Source organism: Artemia franciscana, chromosome 5 (genome assembly GCF_032884065.1).
Source record: "Artemia franciscana chromosome 5, ASM3288406v1, whole genome shotgun sequence".
Classification (NCBI taxonomy): domain Eukaryota; kingdom Metazoa; phylum Arthropoda; class Branchiopoda; order Anostraca; family Artemiidae; genus Artemia; species Artemia franciscana.
In genome coordinates this window covers 15,145,575-15,169,742 of record NC_088867.1, presented here as the reverse complement: position 1 = coordinate 15,169,742, position 24,168 = coordinate 15,145,575, and the positions used below count along the sequence as shown (strand labels likewise).

The following is a 24,168-nucleotide window of genomic DNA, read 5'->3' as shown; positions in this document are numbered from 1 at the left end:
ACACAGACAGACAACTTATTTTTATATATATAGATATCAAACAAATCAGAAAAAGAGAACAAAACATTACGTATTTGAATGTTAAATCTGTACAAATGAAAAAAAAAATTATGCAAAATCACAATTTAACTTAGCTACTGATTGGTTTAATGCTCTGACCTGCATGGAGAATTGGTTATTTTGCGCTTCTTCTCCTGTCCTCCTAATTTCAAAAGAAGTCCGAAGACTGGGGAAAAATAAAAAAAGGTCCAAATTGTCATGCATCTTTGCAATAGGAAGGTAATTTCTTAAACCACATTGGGCTACCATAAAATAAAGAAAGAAAACAATCAAAAATGGGGCTTTTAAAGGCCAAATGAAAATACTGAAGAAAACACAAATAGCGAATATTTCGAGAGAACAACCGCATCTCTTCTTCAGCGCGAACAAAACGGATTAACTCAGCACTCTACCTCAATTAATAACACCCTTAAAAAGCAGAAAAAAAACAGAAAATTTTGACTGCCCTCTCAGAACACTTATTTAATAATCCAGAAAATATTGTTTTATTTAACCAAGCTACCCTAATTTTGCATGACAAAGGTTTTGTCCAGCACTACAGAGAAGCTGTTGAAATTTATAAATACTAACATTTAGGTCTAGCTTTAAACAGATATTCAGGTGATTTAAGAATAAATGAGTCATATCTTGATTTTCTCAAAAGAGAAGAAAAAATAAGGAGAAGTCTTAGATACGTGATTTCCATAATTGGAACAGATCTGCTCTATTGGGGGGGGGGGGGGAGTAATTCTGAAAAATTAGAAAAAATGACGTATTTTTAACTTACGAAGGAGTGATCGGATCTTCATGAAACTTCATATTTTGAAGGACCTCGTAACTCAGATCTCTTATTTTAAATCTCAATCGGATTCAGCGTAATTGGGGGGGGGGGCAGTTGGAGGGACCGGAAATCTTAGAAAATACTTAAAGTGGTGAGATCAGGATGAAGCTGGATGGGAAGAATAAAAACCTGTCTAAGAAACGTGACTGAAATAACCGGACCGGATCTGCTCTCTTTGGTGGAGTTGGGGGAGGGGGTAATTTTGAAAATAGAGGCAATTGTAACTTACGAAAGGATGACCAGATCTTAATGATATTTGATATTTAGTGGAATCTTGTGCTTTAAAGCTCCAATTTTAGATTCCGACCAGATCATATGACATTGGGGGGAGTTGGAGGGGGAAACCGGAATTCTTGGAAAACGGGAAAATTGGGGTATTTTTATCTTACGAATAGGTGATCGGATCGTAATGAAATTTGATATTTAGAAGGAATTCATGTCTCAAAGCTCTTATTTCAAATCCCGACCAGATCTTTGACATTAGGGGGAGTTGGAGAGGGAAATATTGGAAAATACTTGGAGTGGAGGAATCGGGATGAAGCTTGGTGGATAGAATAAGCAAATGTCCTTGATACGTGATTGACAGAACCGTACTGGATTCGCTTTCTTCGGGGGAGTTGGGGGCAGGGGTTCTGTGATTTGGCGAGTCAGAAGCTTCTGGACGTGCTAGGACGATTAAAATCGGTAGGCGTGTCAGGGACCTGTACAAATTGACTTGATAAAGTTGTTTTTCCAGATTCGACATCTGGGGGGCTAAAGGGAGAGGAAAAATTAGAAAAATTAGGTATTTATAACTTTCGAGTGGGTGATCGGATGTTAATGAATTTTGATATCTAGAAGGACATCGTGACTCAGAGCTCTTATTTTAAATCCTGACCGGCATCAAGCCTCTTATTTTCCTTTTAAATCAATCTATTGATTCATAGAATTTTGTTGGAGCTCATACCATATGATCTCTTGGCTCTTCTTGCCTCGTCACAAGTGCTATATGAGCTCTTAGTTCTTGTTATACAATAATTTCCATTGTTGTTAAGGCTTATATTTGTTGTTAATTGACCCTTTAAATTAGAATAAATAATACTTTTGCAAAGAAGTAAATCTTAGTTTGACACATGAAGAACATTTCCTTTATATGAATTAATTTTAGTAATTACTGATTTTTAATAAGTGCTTTTTCTGTAAACCTATTTATTGTTTCGTAATCCTCATTAAGTTAGTCATTGACAATGCGTGCAAAGTATCTTCCATTAACGCCTTATTAATTTTTCATGGTCTCACGTTCTACAGGGACCAGGTGGCGACAAAGGAGTCAAGGGATACCAGGGTGATCAGGGTGAAACAATATTAATTTATGGTGACGATGGGGATGCTGGAGAAATGGGTCCTAAAGGTTATCGTGGCATCCCTGGCTGGGATGGGAGTCAAGGACCCCGTGGAGAAAAGGGTATTACCGTCTTTGGACCCAAAGGACAAAAAGGTACAGAAGGAGAAGAAGGAATACGAGGACGCAATGGAGAATGTTGCGGTTTAAAGGTATTGTAATGATTTTCGTATTTGATTTTGTGAATAAATATGGAATTTCAAATAAGTAACCAAAGGCAAAGTATTGTTTGCCTGTACCCATCGTTTCTGTTTTCCATTTTTTCTAATAGACTAAGTCAGATTTGCTGTATTCTTTGTAGGGTGCGCAATTGGAGGGAAGGGTTCAATTGGAACCAACGCATTTATTCCTATTCTGTTTTTTAATTAATCACCACAGTATATTAACTTAAAAACAGAAGAAAATACCCCCTAGATTTTGAAAAAAAAGACTTTTTTGCATCTTCATTAAAAAAAAAAAGTTGAACAAAATCTTTTCTCTTCTCCCTACAGCCTTGTGAATTGGCACCCCTGACTTTGTTTTATTTCCACTGAAAAGTTTAATGTTGAAAATACATCATTTTATAATTTCTCTCGAAAACTTTGGCAGGAAAGATTCTCCAAAGATTTGGCATAAGTTGCTATTTTTAAACAAACATTCGTTAAATAAAAATTCATTAAATTTTATAGCTAACATCAATTTCATTTCTTCTTTTTTTTCTGATTATTATATATTTGTATTAACTGCAGGTTCTTACTCCATTGGGTCTTTGGTACATGGGCTGGTTCTCTTTGGGATTTAAAATCAGGGTTACAGTTTGCTAATTTTGGGACCCAAATGCATTTAAAGTTGGAATAAGAACTTGCTTATTCTGGTACCCTGGAAATCCAATAAGTTAACTTTAATTGGGCTCTAATAGAAAACACAAAATTTTGTCTAACAGTCGCTTGATCGGTGTAACCGCTGATATTTAGTAGCACACATAATTTTTTCTTTTTTAATAATTTCTTTAGCTCTTGGGTGGAATGGGGTCGAGGTTGTATATCAACAAAGATTTGTTCTCAGCTGTGTTCTATCTGCGTTTAGGCATTAGCGGCTTTACCGTTATCGGGTTTTAGTTTAGTAATGGGCGTTACCAGCTATAAGTTACCGTTATGCCTAATTTTAGATACCTTTGAAGTTATTGGGAATACTAATTAGTAAATTTCTGCCCAAACTTAGATCCTTTGAGTCCCAAGAACTGGAAAAGCTGAGGGTAAGGGGCAGGAGAGTAGACTACTAGCCCCATCAAAGTATTTCGCCGCCTCCTTCTCCTTAGATTTTGGAAAGTTGCTTTTTACTGGAATAATCAGTGAAAATCGCGTTTTTGGCATTTGCATTGGAAATTAAGATTGGAATTTGTATTGGAAAGCCCTGGTGAGGATACGCTTGGTATAAAAGGTTAGCACTGTTGGGGTGCTGTATGGTGGCTCGGGTTCTACACTCTACCATAAGTTCCTTTCTCCTTTCGCATCCCCGACAGGGAAATCTTGCATGACCTCATAGTGACATCAGGGTGGACGTTTCATGTGTTTTCAAACAGTTCGGTGTAACAAACTGTAAGTAAGGAGTGACGCTGCTCAATAATAACTGCAACTTTAAAAACTAAATTTGATACTTAAAGGATATATCAAACGAATTGGCTTATTACGCTAATTCCAAATATGTTAGTTTTATTAAGCTCAGTGTTACCCATAAAAGGCTATGATTCTGAGAATAATTCCCTGATTTTCAAAAATAAGGGGAAACACTCCCTAAAATTCAGCAATCTTAATGAAAATCCTACTATCAGATTCAATGTATTCGAAAACCCTACTTCAGATGTTTCAAGCTCTTACCTCCAAAATGTAGAATTTTGTATTTTTTGGCAAGAAGGGTGATCACAGACACGTGTTTATTTGATTTTTTTATTCTGTTTTTCCCAAGGGTGGTCGTATTCACCCAATGGTCCTAGAATGTCGGGAGAGAGTTCATTCGAACAGAAATTAAAGTTCTAGTCGTTTGTTTAAGTGGCCGATAAGATTGTAGGGCAACTAGGCTCCCTCCCACGCCCCTTTTTATCAAAAAATCGTCCGATTTAAATTTTCAGATAGTCCTTTTGTTCAACATAGTTGAAAGAGCCAATAACTATGCCTAGAACTCAGAATCTACTGGGAAGTAAAATTCTGCAAGACTTAGATTTTATTGGTGGTTAAAGCATCACAGATGAAAATTTTGGCAAAATGAATAGATTTTTAAAGGTTTTGCGATTTCGGGGTGCAAGAGTAGGTTAGAAAATTAATGTTAGGAGGACTAAGCTACTAAGAATAGGAATTAGTGAAGGTTAAGAAATAATGCTAGATAACGAGAAGACTGATTAAATGGACAGCTTCACTTGTCTAGATAGCATTATTAGTAGAAAAAAAAAGGTGGGTGCAGTAAACATTTAAAAAGTGGAATAGCTATGGCCCAAGGTTTTTTTTTTACAACTGAAAAAAATTTGGAAGAATAGGAAAATAATTCCACAAACCAGGATTAACGTCTGGGATGAAGGGTGACAGATTGCTGAAGATTGTCCCTTTCAGCCAAACGCCTAGGGCCAAAAGAAAAAGAATTTGTCCCTGAACCGGGTGGAAGGACGTTATAAGAAAAGATTGAAGAGAAATTGGATCTTCTTGGGAGGGTGTAAATAGGGAAGTTTTGAATGGATTTAGATGGAGGAGTAAGGGCCCTGGCTCTGCTGGCCACCGGTGGCTTGGTGCTGCAGTAAGTTGCTATTAGTGGTAGTAACGGTATTGGAAATCAAAAAACAACGAAATTGCAACCCCCAGATTTTGACAAAACATTTTATTTCTCTGTCCCATCCCTAATATACGTAAATTAACGTCACTGGGCGTCCAACGAATGTTTATTAAAACTCTACATATCTTGAGCTACATGTTTTGTTTTTCAAAACATTGGAGACAAATAAAAAAGAATTATATAATAATAAAGATGTCTGGAAACAACAAAAGTAAATAATCTGAATTCTTGACTTATGGTGGTATTAATTCTTGGAAACTCCAACAATTCAAGATTTTGATTTTATTTTATTTCTCAAATTGTAAATATGAAAGAAAACATTTGTTATATAATTCATTTTCAATAAAGCACATCAGGTACAATAGGCTCTAGGCTTGTACCCTCAGGAGAGGGAAGAGGGCATTAGCCGAACTCCTGTTCTTAGTATTTTTTTTTTTGCTGTAAGTCTGATTCTAATATTCAATTTAATTTTTAATCGTTTTAAGATTTATCTATATTAGTAGTCTACTGTTATGTTTATATTTTCTATGGTAGTTTGTTTTACTTCTGTTCCTTTTGGGTTTCGTTTGTTCTTTAATAGTAATTTTTGGTCGTTTTTAGTTTAATTATTATTGGAATTTATTTTTGCTGTTCTTAAGTTTAATATGCCTATTTTCTTTTCTTTGAAAATGAATATTTGTGAGAAACTTCATTTTTTTCCTTTTTTGATTGCCGTAGTTGTGTTATTGGTTAACATAATGAATTTTTCTCCAGTTTTTCGCTTCTCCAACTTAAGAGTTGAAATATTTGATGCAAATTTCTTCGTCTAATAAATGTCGTTTTGCTTATTTCAACATTCCACTCAATATTCCATGAACTTTTCGACTGAATGTCATTTGCTGTTCTTGATTTATTACAGATACTCCCTTCTGACAGCCGGGATAAGCATACAGTATTTTGATAGAGCTCAATATCCCCTCCAACATTCTCTGAAAGTTTCAATTTATTACCCTCAACTTTTCCTGAGATATTCCAAACATTTTAAAAAGCTGGGTTTCATAGTATCTTTTTATTTAATTCAATATTGGCTGAAAGTTTTATCTATTAACATTAGCCGATCAATCCTCATATATGACACATGCGCACTTTTTACAACTCGGATGCGCATAGTTATGCTCTGATTAAGTTCCATATCCCGCTCAACTCTTCAGATTTTACCTTAATACCCCTTCCCACTCCTGAAAAATTGCAGACACGCTATTTTGACAACCAGTATGCAGATGCGACACTTGTAGTCACAGTAGTAGTAGCAACAGTGACCCTTGAATGGTAAATTTAATACCCATAGTCACTACCAAAACGCTGGGTATATTTCTTTTTTATTAAATAAATGCATATAGTGTCTTTTGACACAGTTGAACATTTACCTCGTCATTCCCTGAAGTTAGGCCTCAATACTCTTTGCTTTCTTTGACATAATTGGGATTTACCCCGCTTTTCCAATGATAAATACTGTATGTAGACATTTAACACATTTCATTTTTTACAACCCTTTCTTCAGGGGCAGTGGGGGACATGACATCCCAAAACACATAGTTATTAGACCCTTTGGCTATTCTGGACAAAGTGGTTACTTCACAATTTTGATTAGTGTTTAGGGGATCTGAATAGGTCTGTCCTCCAATAACTGTTCAACATGTCCTGAAAGTTTCAATCTAATGCCCTCAGCCGTTCTTGAGTTGTTTCCTTTTGATAATCAGCCTGAACATAGTGCGTACTAATGTTGTTCAATATTGGAAGGCTCAGTATAAGTGCTTTTGTTCAGGGATTGTTCTTATATATTCCCTGAAGGACGCCACAGTTGTAAGCAGTCACAGACGTTGTCACAAGTTTCACATTCAGAAGTAGTCACAGTCACATTCACAGTCCAGTCGCATTTACAGCCGCAGTAGCAGAAACAGCTGTAGCAATAGTAATAGGGACCTTGAAAGTTTCACTTTTTGTCCCAATTCTTTAAGAACAACTCCTCAAACACAAAAACCATTTAATTGGAATAAAGTTTTTTTTAAATGCTCTAAAAAAAAAGACTCTAGCCTAAACAGTGAGGTATTGAGGAAAAGACAGCCCCTCATATGCGTAATAATTTCTGTTCATTTTCAGTTTGATGTTGTTCCTTACTTTCCTTATTTTCAGTTGAAAAAACTTGTTCTTGTTTTATTTTATTCATACCCAAATTCAGGGTTTTTCCAACTCACGCAAGGGTTTGTGAGCTCTTCCAGAAAATAAGATAAGACTTCTCTCTCATGATAAAAAAAGAAAATAATCGGTGAAAAATTAATTTCCGGTTTTTTTTTTGGAAATTGTAGGCCTGCTATCATAAATTCTGTGGTCTTGCGGCTCAAACATTTTCCATCTGGACCCATCGTATGTCTATTCACTTAAAAACCGTGATTTTCTAAAAGTTGTCTTTGGACTGTTTTATATTATGAAAATTTAGAAGGTTACCACATTTGTGTCAGTGTTGCCACGTTTAACTGTGAAAATAAACCAGCAAAATTAACTGATTATATACTAGTTTTTTTTAAGTTATATAAAAGCTTTTCTTCCGTAAAAAAAAATCAAACATTGTCAATTACATCTCTGAAGAAAAACTAAACCTTCTTAACCTGTTTTTTGCTCTTTATTTTTAGCTTAATTTTTGGTTAATTTTCTATCCAGGCTTCTGTTTTTCAAATTTGGCACCTCCTGCTGCCAAAAACTGCATAACTGCAAATGCATATACCCTTTTCATTAAAGTCTGATTTCTGGATTTTATTTTATTTTGGACTTCTTAAAATACATGCGGTTGTGTAAGTTAACATTTAACCCATTCAACCAGTCAAATTTTATTTTCATTGTCCTTAATACTTTAAGTTTTTATTGTTCCTCAGTAACTTTCTAAATTCTAGCTATGGTGGAAATTGAAATGAAAACTTTATTCAGAATTACATATTCTAATCCCGTCTTCCAACATAGTTTTTTTTTAATTTGGAGTCAGTACGTACCATTTGAGTTCTTTAGCAGTAATCAGCCCTCTGAAATTCGGTCAGATAATATTTCACTTTGGCCCTGCAATTACTTAATATTAGCCAGCTAAGACTTAGCAACCCTTAAATCAGGAAACTTTTTCATATTTCGTGCCTTTTTGCTTGAAAAATATGTTTTTGGCATATACTAACTTTTGTAGTTGTCCTATCATATACTACGCATCTCCAACACTGACATTTTGATATTTAAATTCGGTTGCTTTTTTTATTATTTTCATACCTGATTGTTCAACGAAAATAAACGCAAATGCAGTTTGTTAATTTCGATTATTTATTTTATAAATTTTAAAGCATTCTGTTTGAGGGGTAGCGAAATGAAAATCGATATTTTGCCTTATTTTGTAATATTTGGTCTTCACGGTTGTGTAGTTTTCAACTATATACTCAAGCAGTGCTCTATGATTTATATTTATTTTGGTTCAATGACGGTATTGTATTGTTATCTTCTGATGTCTGAGCGACAGGCCTTAGGTATGAGCTATAGGAATTTAGTATATAAATTTTGTTTCATTTAAGGGTGTGCAAGGTGAACGTGGAAAAACAGGTGACCAAGGTTATCGTGGTGAAATCGGTGAGCCAGGTTCTCCTGGATATGGAGGTCAGAACGGTATACCAGGAATGAAAGGTGAATACGGCACACCAGGGCGCCAGGGAAAGGATGGGAAAAATGGAAGAAATGGAAGAATAGGAGACACTGGACAGAGTGGTAGACGTGGTAAGTAAAAGATTTCGAAAGCTTGGATTTAAAACTTTCATTTTTCCTTTTTTAATGTGAGTTCTTTTTATTTTGAGATAGTCCGTAAAATTAATGTTTCTTTTCAATTTTTGGCTAATTAAAGTTTTTACTCATTTAGCAGAAAACTGCTATTGAATCACTCTCCTCTTTTATCCTTAGTTCCAGGCGTAATAAGTAGATAGTCATGTTAATTCCGATTAAAACACTTTAAGGTTTCTCCACGTAATGGCAACTCTGATTCTGTTCTTGGTAACTGTGTCCTGGCTTATTTTTTAGGTTAGACAGCACCTAGAAACGTTATTTCTCGAAGTATAATAACAATAATACAAAACCCAAAAGTTTATTCACTGCTAAATAATTGATTACATAAACTAAAAAAAACACAAATCACAAAAATTTCCTTCTGTTTTCCATTGCCAGCCTGTTATTTTTTTTTTCTTTTTCCTTTTGTACTTGACGACAAGGAAAAGAATTATTAATGACTTTTTTTGGCGGATTTTCTGGTTAACCAGTTAAAACTCTATCTAGGTCTCAGTATGGCTGGTTCATAGAGATTCCATAATTTTTTTTGCTCTATCGTCACTTGCAATACAAACGGTGGATGGTTCCTAAATATATACATGCTATATACACGTGAAAGCATGAACTATCTAACTTTAAGAGTGATTTTAATTTGAATATTCTAAGGGTCATTGATTTGGGATACTATTTAATCCTAATTTTATTTGTTGTGAGAGGTGTTAGAATTCCATTGCATGGACTAAGGACTAAAACTAAGCAGGGACTATATGTAGACTTTTTCGTCTGGATTGAGGATATTTCAACGTAGATACATGCAATACGATCGTAAAAACATAAACTTTAATTTTAACTTTCAAATATTGGGATTTAATCAGATATTATCTATATTGAAATGGTAACCACAGCTAATAACAAATATTAGGATGGAAAGCCGCTGGCCCCCACTGCCGTACCATAAATACATGGCATGGTAATACCCTGTTACGGTATACCCTGCTCTAGGGTATGGTAACGTGATCAAAGGATCAAACCGGCCCAAACTCTAGGCCAAGTGGGCCACAACGTGGGTCACCCTTGAAATCTCTAACTATCTCTTTGGAAGGTAAACAGACCCCCTGTCGATATACCAATGACGGTATTTCTCAAAAACTCTTTCCCGAACTTGCTTGAATTCTGGGAAAAATAATCTAATAAGGCTGTAGAAAATAACTCACATGTAATCTTCCAAAGATCACTTAAACGCACATCTATATACTCTGAATACAGACTCCATAAGTGGAGTCTCGATTCAAACTAAAATAAAAACACCACTTCTGTACAAAACTTTCTGTAGGGGTGGACCTTAGATTTGCCCTGGCTAATCCTCTAAATTAAAGTTCAAATTCCTGGCATCTTTTGAATAATATTATCTTCAATGGTCCAGATAAGAAAGACAAAAAGAGAATTTAGCTTGAAAGCTTGCTTACTTCAAAACCACTATAGCTTAGCCTCAAGTCTCTTCAAGTCTTGTAGCTGGTAATGTGTTTTTGAGGGTGTTCCATCTGTTCAAGAAGTATTTGCATCTTATTTTGCCAATATTGGAAAAGCTACTGCTTTTTCGTTCAGGTCTTTGCAGTCTGAACCAGATTACAAATCTTATCTTGGGCCGACTTGTCTAAAATTAATGGTGTTGTATCCTGCTTCTGATGTTGAAGTAGCTAAGACTGTAAATAGCTTGAAAGGCTCTTCGTCGTCTGGCCCTGACTGCATTCCAGCTATGGTAGTTAGGTTTATTCTTCCTTTAATTATTTCTCCATTGACAAGGCTTATAAATCTTTACTTGAAAATGGGATGTTCCCCAGTTCTCTTAAGCGAGCTAGGGTAATTCTTTATATAAAAGTGGACCACGAAACGATCCAGCCAATGATCACCCTATATCATTGCTGTCTGTTTCTTAGCAAAAAATTTTGAAAAGATTATACTTTCCCGTCTACTTACTTTTCTAGAGGCTAAAAGGTTTTTTCATGATTTTCAGTTTGGGTTCCATGCTAAACATTTTACTGAACTTGCATGCATAAATTTTAAATTTTCTCCACACCGCACTTGACTCTAGTTTGATTCCTACTGCTATATTCCTGGATGTCCGAAAGGCTTTTGATTCTTTAACGCATGAGATTCTGCTCTATAAGCTATCACACAATGGCGTAAGAGGACATGCTTATGCTTGGTTTGAATTCCTATTTTTCAGGTAGAACTATCTCCGTAGATTCCCTTTCCCGTTTTTGTCTGAAGTTGAGTTTAGTGTTCCTCAGGGCTCTGTTCCTGGACCGTTACTGATTTTGATTTATGTTAATGACATTATGGTTGTGGCTGAGAAACAGAAACCTACAGTTTGCTGTCGCCTATGTCATTCTTCTCGATGTTCTCGATATTCTTCTCGATGAAAACCTTTCGTTCAAGTATCAAATTCAACTAATTAGTATGAAGATCTCGGGGAGTCTTGGATTTATGAAGAAGCTAAAACAAATTTTTCTCGGATCAGTTTAAAAAATTATGTTCCATTGCTTAGTTCTGGCCTACATCTCTTCGTCCTACTGAATCGATGTCAACTGTATGGATGCCACTATCTAAGTTATATGAAAAGGCAAGAAGGCTTATACAGGAAACAAATTGTTCTACAACTAATCCAGCTAACCCTTTACTTGATTTGCAGTCTCTCTACATTCTTTCGACCGCATCATTCACTTTTCATCAACTTCATGGTGATTTCCCACAGCCTTTCACGCTACTCCTTCTTCCATCACTGATTAGTCTACGCATCATCTTCGCAATTCAAGGAATATCAATATTTTGTTTACTCCATCGGTAAGGTCTGACTTTATTTCATTAATTGCTTGTCATATCGTTTGGAATAGCCTACCTGTCGGCCCAAGAATGTTACTTTTTGGTATTTTCAAAAGAATTTTAAGGAATTTCTTAATGTTTATAATTATTTTATTTTATATTTTTGTTTTTATGGGAGAGGGGGACAGGTGACCCTCACCTCGGTTAGAAGTGCTTGTTGTGAGGGGTGTTGAGTTTTTTTGATATTTCTTGTGGTTTGGTTGTAAATATATATTTGGAGTTTTCTTTAATTTATTGGATGGTCCTATATCCAATCCGGACTAGTCCCAGTTAAAGATAGAAATGGGGCCACATTTAGTGATAAGGAAAAAGTTAAAGAAAGATGGGTGGAACATTTTGAGAATGTGCTAAACCGAGATACAGTTGGAGGAAAAGATATAGATGAAAATGAAAAAGTTTGTGATACCTTGGATGTGAAGGAAGATTTGTTTAGTGAGGAAGAATTAGCGACAGTACTAAAAGGATTAAAAAATAATAAGGCCCCAGGTGCTGATAGTATGATTAATGAGTTTCTTAAATATGGTGGCTCTGAGGTTAGGAATAAGCTACTGAAGATTATGAACATGATTTTTGAAAAAGGGGAAGTAAGTAAGTAAGTAAGTAAGTAAAATATTTATTACCCGTATTTTTCACATGGAACAAAACGGAGTACAATGAAAAAAACAAATAAAAGAAAAGAAAAAAAAGAGAAGAAAACGGAGAGAAATTTAAGACACAACATGGAAAAACACATAATCAAGAACTGTAGAAATGTTTAAGCCAGGGGTGGTTCCATTTTGCCTGGAAATTAGAAATCAACTGGTTTACCGCGATACTGGGGTCTGCAATCCTATGTTTATCAATCATATATGTATTTCTCGTCCACAAGGGGCATCGCAGCAGGAACTTCGCGAACCTAAAATAAAGGGACCGGAGCTTGCGTTTTTGGGTGTCAGTTAATAAATTCCAAAATGGCGCGATATATAAAATATGCGGCAGTGCGACAGCGTTATACATATTGGCGAGATACTTTCGGCATAAGAGGAGTCTGCTGGCAACAATAGACCCATACGCGGTGCGGAGTTTTTTCTCGACGTGTTTGACGAGCAGTAGACGAGTTTCATTAAGGTTACGGCCTATGGGTAAACCCAGATACACGACATGAGATGAAACGGTAATTGACTCGCTACCCAGTAGGAGGTGTTCAGGCTGAGAAGGACTATCGTTGAAAAAAAGAACTGCAGATTTAGAAGTATTGAAAGCCAGGCCGATTTTTCGGTATTCATCACGCAGGATCGAGAAATTCGATTGCAGACCCCTAATAGACCGACTTAGATTTAATAGATCGTCCGCGTATGTAAGTAGCGACACATTTATATTCTTGGAGATACATGAAACATTTACACATGCCTGGGCATTTAAAATACTGTTATTGTACAAACTTGGGGATAATAATGAACCCTGGCGGACACCTTTCTTTACTGGAACAACCACTGATGTGATGCGGTTACCTATTTTTATACGCGCTTACGCTAGTATCGTACAGTACGCTAGTGACACGGAGGCTTACACCTTGCTGGTAAGCGGCTAAAAGGGCCTGAGCTTGAATAGACGAATCAAACGCTCTACTCACATCAAAAGCACCAATCACTATAGGATCACCGGATTCGTGAGAATCTGCTAGAATAGCGGCAAGACTGATGAGAGCGTCAGCACAACCCAGACCCGGTCGGAAACCGAACTGGTGGTCAGGCAATCGGCACGAATATTGAATTTCTTTTGAGATTAAGATCTCTAGAACTTTACAGAGCACTGGAGCAACAGTGATTGGCCTGTACGCATTGCATTGGTCTGGTGGTTTCCCTTTTTTTAAGGATGGGCGAGAGCAAACCGACACAAAAAAAGTTAGGCACTATACCAGTGGTGAAAATAATCTGGAATAGCAGCCTCAGATATTCAATAAGCATAGTAGTACCGTGTAGCAGATTTAGCGCGCATAGTTCGTCTACGCCTCGAGAATGTTTCTTCTTCAGCTTTAAAATAGCTTCATGTACGCTTCCGTAAGTAACGAAAAAATCAGGGACACACTGGCTGGACAATACCGATTCTAGCCGGTTTACGAAGGGATTAGACGTATTTGGGTCGGGGGCACTGAATTCGTTGGAAAAGTACGATTCCCAATCTTTTTCGCTAATCGAATCATGGGGTTTTCCGGCGACCGGTTCGCTCAACCGGGCTTTCCAGATTAGTTTTGGGTCACTTACGATTCTGGAGGAGTACTCTTCTTTTAATTTGGTACGATGAGCTTTCAGTTGCTTGTCAAATTTTCGTTTAGTCCATAAACGGATAGAGTTAACAGGACCGGATTTGGGCCTATCACAATCTTGCCAGATTCTAAACCAAAACTTAGCATCGTTGCAACACTTAACTAGGGCCGGATTTTGTGAGAATTTGTGAATTTCTGTTTTCATTTTAACCTTTCTGGTAGGAACTGCTTTTTTTTCAGCTACGAGAAGCGAGTGAGTAATCTCGGCACAAAATATATTGATGACTACTCTTGCATCTGCGGGATCAAAATTCGAATTCACTTGGAGTAAATGGAAGGGGATTCGTATCTTTACAAGAAGTGAGTTCAGCACCTGATGATATAAAGTAGTATTAATTTTATCCCATTCACTTACTACTTTCCACTTGTCGTTCTTGGGTTGACGCAGAGCTGGTTTTATGCTTAGAGATGCTAGTAGGGGTAAGTGATCAGCGAAGACAGCGTCTTTTAGAACAGTTACACTTCCGTTAATATTCTTAGAGCAGGCCGTATGGTCAATGTTTGAAACGGACCCTGAATTATGAACGAAGGAGTAATCACTGTCTTTTGGGAGGATGATAAGTTTGTCATCAAAGATGCCGTTTAGAAGCTGACTACGGGCACACGTGCTGTCAAGAAGGTTGCAGTTGAAGTCCCCCATGACTACACAATGCAAATCTCTCTGGGTCACAGACTTCAGGCACTTCGCTAGTTCGCGAACTGCGTTCATAAACTTTCGCTCCGATTTGTCATCATGGTAGTTTGTAGGAAGATATACGTTGGAGAATGCGATAATACCGGAAGATATAGGCAAGAAGTGAGCATGCATAAGTAACACCTTACTTTCAACATACGGATGGCAAATAGTTGCCAAGCCACCGGAGGGGCGTCCGAACGACCGAATTTTTGCCGGCTCGAAGTGAAAAGTAATTTCGTGCGAGAACTTTAGGAGAGAAATATTGTGAGGAGAGACCATATGTTCTTTTATAAATATAATGTCACAGTCTGCAGAATACTTTTGAATTATGGCGAGTTTGTTGGGGACTCCTCCGTTCATGTTCCATGACGTAATTTTGACACAGGCTGGGCTATTAGACATTGGGCCGCTTCAGTTCACTGACAATTTTTATTATTGTGGGGCACTTGAAGGAATGGCAAGTGTGGTGTTTTGATTTGCAGAGGGCGCTTGCTATAGGGTTTCCACAGAGCTGGTCGGTGCTAGATCCATGACCTGCTTCTCCGCATCGAGAGCAAATTTGCTGGCTAGAGCAATTAGCAGAAACATGACCAAAATTCTGGCAGTTAAAACATCGCTTTGGGAGAAAGATAAATTCCTCGATGGGGTACCGCTCCAAGTCAATTTTAGGAGGGTTTTTCATGGTGTGATTCAGATACTGGCGGGATGAGAAGTATAATTGGAAGGATCTGGTTTTGCCACATTGATCAGCTTTTTCACAATTCGGTATAATTCTCTTAAGCGCGTCACCATTAATATGAGCTGGGACAAACTTGATTATACCGATGAAAGTGGGAGTTTTAACGCTTGCCAGTGTTTCAGGCGATTTTTTATTAATAGATGTTGCTAGTACTGCTGCTTTAGATTTGTTCTTAGTTACGAGGTGCCGTTCGTACTTCCCTCGGCGGAGCAGCAACAGGGTTGCCTTCAGGCCACGGCAATGGTTTTTGGCTCAAACGATCAAGAAGGCCATTGAACTTGTGATTCATCTCGTTGACAGTGGACACTACACAAGCAGCGATCTCTTCATTGCAGGCCGGAACTTCTTGGGGCTCAAAGATAACGAACTCAGGAAGCTGTCTCTTTTCTTTGGCACAGCGAGCGAACGTCTTCGCAATGTCCATAAAGTTATCCTCGTCCTTTACGTGTTTTATTACACGTTCCCCTAATTCCGACTTGCGATAGATAATCTCTTTTGCTTCTAAAATCGCTTCACGGCTGAAAAACTCGAGTCCTCGCCTAGTAAAAACATTTGTTTTTACACCTGCTATCATAGCTCTTGAAATAAAATTCAGCACTGCATTCCGCACTAGGTTATCACCCATTTTGCTGGTGGTTTCCTTACGAGAAAAGTAAGGGAAGTGTTAAGGGTTGGTTACCTTGTCCCCGCAATTTAAGGGGCACGCCCGGCGGGTACCACGGCTCTTGCTACCAACTCACTCACCCCCCCTTCTGCTTACCTTTCTCTCGCCAACTCTATCGCAGCGTGATTGCCTTTAACTATTTGTGCAATCCAATTAGATTCAGAGTTAAATCACTTAGTCCAAGTCTCTGCAGTTAATAAATCACTAAATCCCGAGGGAATTTATAATAAGTAGCAAAAGTGTCAGTACCGGGTAAAAAGTTAATCCGATCGTAAATGTCTCTGAGGAAATCACACAGGTTGAACCTTGCTTTATTAAAAGGTCAATATCCAGAAACAAGGTGTTCACGCAACGAACTCTCAATCAATACTGTATAAACTCTCAATAACCACTGTATAAGAAAGGTGACAAGAGTGATTGTCGTAATTATCGAGGCATTAGTCTGGTCTCTGTAGGTAGCAAATTACTGAGTAATATGATACTTTTTAGACTGAAACATGCTGTAGACAAAGTTTTAAGGGAAGAACAATGCGGTTTTAGAAAAGGTAGAGGATGTGTCGACCATGTTTTCACTCTTAGGTTAATAATTGAGAAGTCCCTTCGTTGTCAAACACCTTTGGTCCTCAGTTTTATCGATAATGAGCAAGCTTTCGATTCTGTTGATAGAACAGCGTTAGCAAAGGTCTTGTCGTTATATGGTATACCTGAAAAATACATTAAAGTGATTTGCGCTATGTACGAGAATAATACTGCTGCCGTTAAGGTAGGAAATGAGGTTAGCAACTGGTTTTGTATTAAATCAGGATTTAAGCAGAGTTGTGTTTTATCCCCCTTTATATGGATCATTTTGATGGACTTCGTCTTAAGGAGCACAGGAAAGGCAATTGGAGACCATGGAATCAAATGGGGAGGAAGAACGCTCCTGGACTTAGATTATGCTGATGATTTAAGCATATTAGATGAAAGTGTGAGCAAAATGAATGAATTTTTAGAGGTTTTACGAGTTCAGGGTTGTAAAATAGGCTTGAAAATTAATGTTAAGAAGACTAAGTCACTAAGGCTAGGAATAAGTGAAGATGAACAGGTGACATTAGGTAACGAAAAGATTGATCAGGTTGGGAGCTTCAGTTACCTTGGTAGTATTATTAGTAAAGATGGTGGGAGCAGTGAAGATGTTAAAAGTAGAATAGCTAAGGCCCAGGGTGTTTTTTCACAGTTAAAAAAAGTTTGGAAGAATAGTAAGATAAGTCTACAAACCAAGATTAGAATATTGGAAGCTACAGTGATGACAGTGGTCAAATATGGCTCTGAAGCATGGGCACTCCGAAAAGCAGATGAAAATTTACTAGATGTTTCCCAGAGAAATTGCCTACGGATTGTTCTGGGTACCCGGCTGACTGACCGTATTTCAAACAGTAGGTTGTACGAAAAGTGTGGTTCAATCCCGCTTTCTGGGGCTATAATGAAAGAAAGGTTGAGATGACTAGGCCACGTTCTACGGATGAAGGATGACAGATTACCGAAGATTGTCCTTTTTGGCCAACCGTCTGGGGCTACACGGAAAGCAGGTCGTCCTTGTCTGGGTTGGGAGGATGTCATAAATAAAGATTTAAAGGAAATGGGAACTTCCTGGGAGGGTGTAAAGAGGGAGGCTTTAAATAGATTAGGTTGGAGGAGGAGCGTGCGTAGCTGTATTGGCCTCAGGCGGCTTGGTGCTGCAGTGAGTTATTAGTAGTAGTAGTAGTATATATATATATATATATATATATATATATATATATATATATGTATATATATATACATATATATATATATATATATATATATATATATATATATATATATATATATATATATATATATATATATATATATATATATATATATGTATCATGAAAAGAAAAATCACCAATGCAACGGCACAAACACATGAAAAAAAAAGAGACAGAAGGAGAAAAGGAAGACTGTTTTCCTAAATTAGTGATTAATATAGACCAGCACTTGAATGAGGCCTTAACCCTACTCATCCATACAATCACATAGGTCAAACAGCATAGCCAAATACAATCAACCATAAAGAATAATCCATGGACAGGCAGTCATGTCGTCAATAAGTATAAGTCGTCATTTACCAAACAATAGAAAAAATAATAAAGACAAATAATTCAGAGGCAACAACCCAACACAAGGGCTCATCAGGAGAATACACTGGCCTATAGGGTTTCGCCACTTTAAATTCTCTATCTAGCCAAGTGTTGTGGCTACCACAGAATATCCATGGCATCCCCGTGTCAGGTATCACCCCCAAAATACATGCCTATGAAAAAAAAAACAGCAAATGTAAAACAACCAAGTAACACCAAAACAAGCTTATTCTGTTAATATATCCCTTTTTTTTTAGCAACAATAGGTAAACTAAATATGATAAAATTTACCAAATCACAAATATTAACACATTGCAAAAAAAAAAAAAAAAAAATTATGAACTAATCAATTATAGAATTCATCTTTACCATGTGGCTATTATTTTAAAAAAGAAAATCCGCTCTATTAGAAACACAATTCAAAATAAATGGCGCTGCATCATCATTTGTCGAACCTCCAAAATTAGTTAAAAATTTCTTTAAGTATTTCCAGATAATTCTTTTGATATTTATTTCAAAGTTCGTTATAATGCAAACTAAATTTTTTAAATTGCCAAGTTAATTTATTTGCAGAAAAACCTCTTGATATCAATTTTTGGCTTAAGATTTTACATCTATTTTTAAAATCAATATAATTACTACAAATCCTTGAATAACGAAGTAACTGTGAGAAAAACGCAGAATATGTGATATTTGAGTGTATATTACTTTCAGGGAATGGGAAACTAATCACTTCAAAATCAAAATCATCCGTTTTATTATACATTTGAAAACTTAATTTATTATTATCACAAATATATACATTTAAATCTAAGAAATGATCTTCATGACCAGCGCCATGACTAGGTTCAAGAGTAAGCTCTGATGGATATATATTTTTAGAAATATCAATGAAATCCTTACAATTTAAGACCAAAATATCATCTAAATATCTTTTATTATTTGACAAAACATGTTTTAATTATTTGGATTATTCTTATCCATCATATATTTATATTCTAGTTGACTTAAAAACAAGTCATCTATAAATGGGCTGGCATTCCCCCCCATGGGAATTCCCACGATTTGCTTGTACAAATCACCACCAAATCTTATATAAGTATTGTATAAAACAAATTCTAATAACTCAAAAATATCATATCCAAGCTGTAACATCTCAAGTTAACTGTGATATTAAAGCAATTTGTCCATATAGCTTTTTATTATAAGTGTCTATTTTTAGGAACCTTTTACTAGATAAGAGGAAAGATTTCTTGATAAAAGTTTTTAAATTATCTAACACTACATTAAGTGATAAATTAGTATACATTGTCGCAAAATCGAAAGACTCAATTCTTTTAGCTGAAACCATTGTTAAAGACTCTATCAACTGCAGTGAATTATTAACACTCCGATATGGATTAAAATTCGAAAACTTTTTAACACCAGAACAATAGGTTTTAAGTTTATTTACAATTTCCTTTAAAATTAAATAGAGGTCAGTAGCAGCAATGCGGGTTGGACATTTAGCTGCTCAAGCAATAAACCGTGGTTTAGGGGGATTCTTATGAAATTTTACAGTCCAATATAGGAAAGGGAACTTTTTATCATTGTCATTTATTTTAATATTAAGATTTTTAAAAAGTATTTCTTCAGTCTTTTCAATTAAATTCTCATCCTCTAAATATATATATATATATATATATATATATATATATATATATATATATATATATATATATATATATATATATATAGGGGCGTCTTAAAATCTCTTAATGTTTGGGTCTTTTAATTTTTGCTTTTTTTTGTTGTTTTTGTGTGTGTGTGTTGAGTTTTCGAATAGTTGAAACGCATTATATTATTTTTGTTTGTTTTTGTATCTGTCTCATTTTTGTTTCCCCCCTGTTTTTTTGCTGGCCATAGAGCCTTACGGAGGAGTTTGTGTTGAAGTGTTTTTGTTGTAAAATTTATTGGTTGAATAAATTGATTGGTTGATGGCAACGAAACTTTGACTTATCATTGAAAATTATATTATAGGCAAATCTAAGCAATGATAATTACGGAAACGACAACAGGTCAATTATCTGAAAAAAAAGGGGTGAAACCCCAACACCTCCCCTCTTAAGATAAATGACCACCCACGCGCCACGCTGATCCACCCTTACAAACCTAAACACTGAACTTCAACTTTGCAAAATCCATTTGCCTTTTTCTTCAACATCGTCTTTGCTACTGTTTCAACCACTTGACTCCGGATCTCTTGCCATCCAGACATATCTACTGCAGTACCACCATGGTCTGAATCGTATGGAGATCTGCATGGGGTTTTGAAAATTGAAATCCCCAAGATTAGAAGACCATAATCGTGCTTAGCATGAGTAAAAAATTCTCGCTTTCACGAATTTTCATTTGAGAGAAGCGTAGAATCGGTTCGGGAACATTCAATGATGCCAGTTACCATGAAAAATTGACTGAACTAGCCTCTTACTCTCCATCAATGGAAACAGCCCCACATCTCAATTATAATGGGAATTGCCCCTTGTCATAATTTTAAATAATCGAAGGCCGACATTACACAGGCCTTTAAAAACGATAGTGGTACAGGAAAACAGCTAAAAGTTTGAGCAAATCATTAATCAGTTCATTCTGGGTCCCCTCTCCTGGTATAATCAAGTGAAGAATTGGCGTTGATTCTAACTGAAGATGAATATTGGATACGTTGCTCGATTAATAAGGTTTGTAGGATATAATTGTCGATTCCCAAGAAGTGTTAAAATCGTGAATTGGGCTACTGGACAATGGTTTGGGTGAAATAGGAAGTGACTGGGAGAGAATATCCCCCAATGAATCAAGATCAGAGAGGCAAAATCTCGGTAACAGGATCACAACTGGCCAACCAGTTGTCCGTTGAGCGAATCGTCCATCGCTCATGGTTGCCCAAAGGGGCGCTTCCCCAAAAAGAGACCAAATCTTCCTTAGATTTGATAGTACTAATCTCAGATTCCTTCTCCATCTTTTCCAATCCAACGCTAAATTCAATATCTCCCAATCTTTATGTACCCGTTGTAGTCCATTGAATTTTTTTTTATGAGTATCCGTAGTTTTTCTTAACTGATCATGGACCTTCTCCTCCTTCATAAGCTTTTCCGTTTTACTTCAGCTTTGTAGCCCTCCCACTGAGTCTTGGACCGTTTTGTTGCCCCTAAGCTCGTTTTTGTTCTCGTCATTTTGTAATTCTCCCAATTTTTATTTTTCGCCACTGCAGACTGAGTCCATATATTTTGTCCCTTTTTTGCATCTATCTTTTCATTTCTACTTTTTTTCAAATTTTTCAACCACGCAAATTAAACCATCAATAAATCTGATTTAGACTCGAATGTACACAATGTTTGACTGCAGTTCTTTATTGTAGTTCCGTTTGATATTTCTTTTCTCCTTTTTAGTTTTATTTTCTTTTGTAGTAGTACGAATTAACTCGTCGCTAAATGAAAATTGAATTTTCTTTTTTCTTTCTTTTTGATTTCTTTACTCTTACCACAGAAACAAATAATTCGTCATCAAATGGGAATTGAATTTTGACATTTGGAATTTCATCTTGTGCTAAAATTTCTCGGACCTTACGAGGAAAAGCGTGTATAATGAATTTCTTCTCGATTGTCTCTGGCACCATGAGTGTTTCAATTTGGTAGGCACTTGTTGGTGGCTTGTATTCGTTACATGTATTTTGAAGTTTACTATTTTCAGAAAACTTTCCCAAAATATGGATTTCGTGCGTCTTTTCTTTCAAACTTTGGTCATTGCAAGAATCAGTTGCCATTTCAACTAATTACTCGTTCAACTTTCTGTATATTTCGTGCAACTCTGCAAACGCGTATTTTTTCTCATTATTATTGACTACTGCCCAGGCTGTCGTCTTATGCGGGTTTTGATCAACTATACTGGGGCAGGTTCTTGCAGAATGGCCTATAGCACCTAAGTTATAGCAATTACTTCTCTTTGTTTGTGTTGAAATTCATTTTTCCCCTGAGTTATAGTGTTTTTTTATTATACCCTTCATGTTGAAATATCTCAGTGTCCACAGCTTCCACTCTTATCTACGTCCACCTTCTCGTGGATTCCCCCATTTCTTTGCTTGTTTTCGGGCTCTTTTCTTTCAAATGTGCTTTCAATTCTCTGTGGGTATTTTCTGAAAAATTTCCCATTATTGTTTTTACTATTACTTCTCTAATCTTTTCTTTTATCTCCCCGAGGTCTTCTAACATTCTATAATTTTCTAGCTTCAGCCATGTTGAACACATATCTTTCAATTTGTACCCGTATTCTTTGAAAGTTTCATTGTATCGCTTTCTTTCACTTCTAAACCTTCTTTGGTAGTGCTCGGGGGAGAGTTGAAACTTTTCAAAAATGGTTTGCTTTAATCTTTCAAAGTCTTATGAGTAGTGCATCGGTAATGCCTTAAAGGTAGCTTGTGGCTTGTAGTTAAGGAAGGTCTGAAATAATGTCACCCACTTTTCTTTCGGCCATCCGTCTGGTTCCGCAGTTATGTCAAAATTGTAGAGGTACAAATGTACATCTTCATTTTATTTCATTGGTTGAAAGTTTATTGCATGCGTTAAATCTACTGTAGACGATCTCTGAGGCTCTTGGAAATTTTTTCCTGCGATCCTTTCCAGAATGTGTTTTCTTTCCTCTCTCTCCGCCTCCTTCTTTCGTTCCTTGGTTTTCTTTGTCCCTCTCTTTCTTTCGTATCTTTTTCTGTGTCTTTCCTATCTTCCTCCCCTTTTCGTTTTCTGGCTATTCGTTCACCCTCTATGAAATTTAACATGTGTTCTGTCATATCTACATGACTTCTCTTTTGTCATCCCATGCTGGATCTCGATTCCAGATTGCTCCTACTACTGCTTTTACAGTGTTTACTCTGATTCTTTCTGTCATTATATTCTATTAATTTGTTTTTTGAATCTGTTCACTCTCTATTTCAACGTTCTGTATCTGTGTTTTCTTTTACCTGCAACTCCCCTTCATTTTGCATAGCATTTGAAGGGTGAGGCGGTTTTTTTCCTCGTAATTTCGTAGAATAATTTCTCTTCGTGTATTTCTACCGCCTCTGTTTCTATTTCATGTTCTCTCCTTTTATCGGGTATGCTCCTTTCCGATTGTATGCCTTGTAATCCCATATCTATTTCTTTATCTGAGTCTCTCATATCTGGAAATAATTTCTTTTGTGTCTGCTGTATTTTTTTCTCTCTCTCTCTCTCTCTGCGGTTTGTACCGGAGATCGTTCTATTCCCGCCTTAGAACATGTCAGAAATGTCTATTTCACACCCTGAAAGATATCAATTTCACCTCATGGTGAATTCCCTTGGGTAGCTCTAGCAGGAGTCGCATGTAAATTTGAATCTGCGATTATTTCAAAACTCAGCTAACATCAAAATACTTTTTCAATTTAAACAAAAACCCTTCCTCGAATATCAATCTTCCGGTGCCTGGTAAAACTTGTTATGACTCAATTTGTTCATCGTTTTCGCAAACTAATCAGTTGCGTCCTTAATCGCAAAATTCTATTTTTCCTCTAACTAGGCAACGCCCATTAAGATATTTGTACTCTTTAATTGACTCCATCTTTTTCCCGCAAATTTTGCATATATATAATCAAAATATATAATACCCTGCTCCAGGGTATGGTGACGTGATCGAACGGTCAAACGGGTCCAAACTCTATGCCAGGGGGTCACAACCTGGGTCACCACCAAAATCTCTAGCTATCTCTTTGGAAGGTAAACGGACCTCCCCTGTTGATGACCAAGGACGGTATTTCTTACGAACTCTTTTCCTACCCTACCTGGGTTCCGAGAAAAATAATTAAACACGGTTGTACAAAATGGCTCACATG

General features: G+C 36.5%; 1 protein-coding gene across 2 annotated transcripts in view; it reads left to right on the top strand.

The window, feature by feature from the left end:
* LOC136027013 (collagen alpha-1(IV) chain-like) overlaps window positions 1–24,168 on the top strand; it is a 202,717-nt gene that overhangs the window by 105,283 nt on the left and 73,266 nt on the right. For both annotated transcript variants that reach the window (XM_065703915.1, XM_065703914.1), the window contains exons 20-21: window positions 2,168–2,413; window positions 8,642–8,840. In XM_065703915.1, coding sequence (XP_065559987.1) covers window positions 2,168–2,413; window positions 8,642–8,840 — 445 coding nt within the window. The remainder of the gene's footprint in view (window positions 1–2,167; window positions 2,414–8,641; window positions 8,841–24,168) is intronic.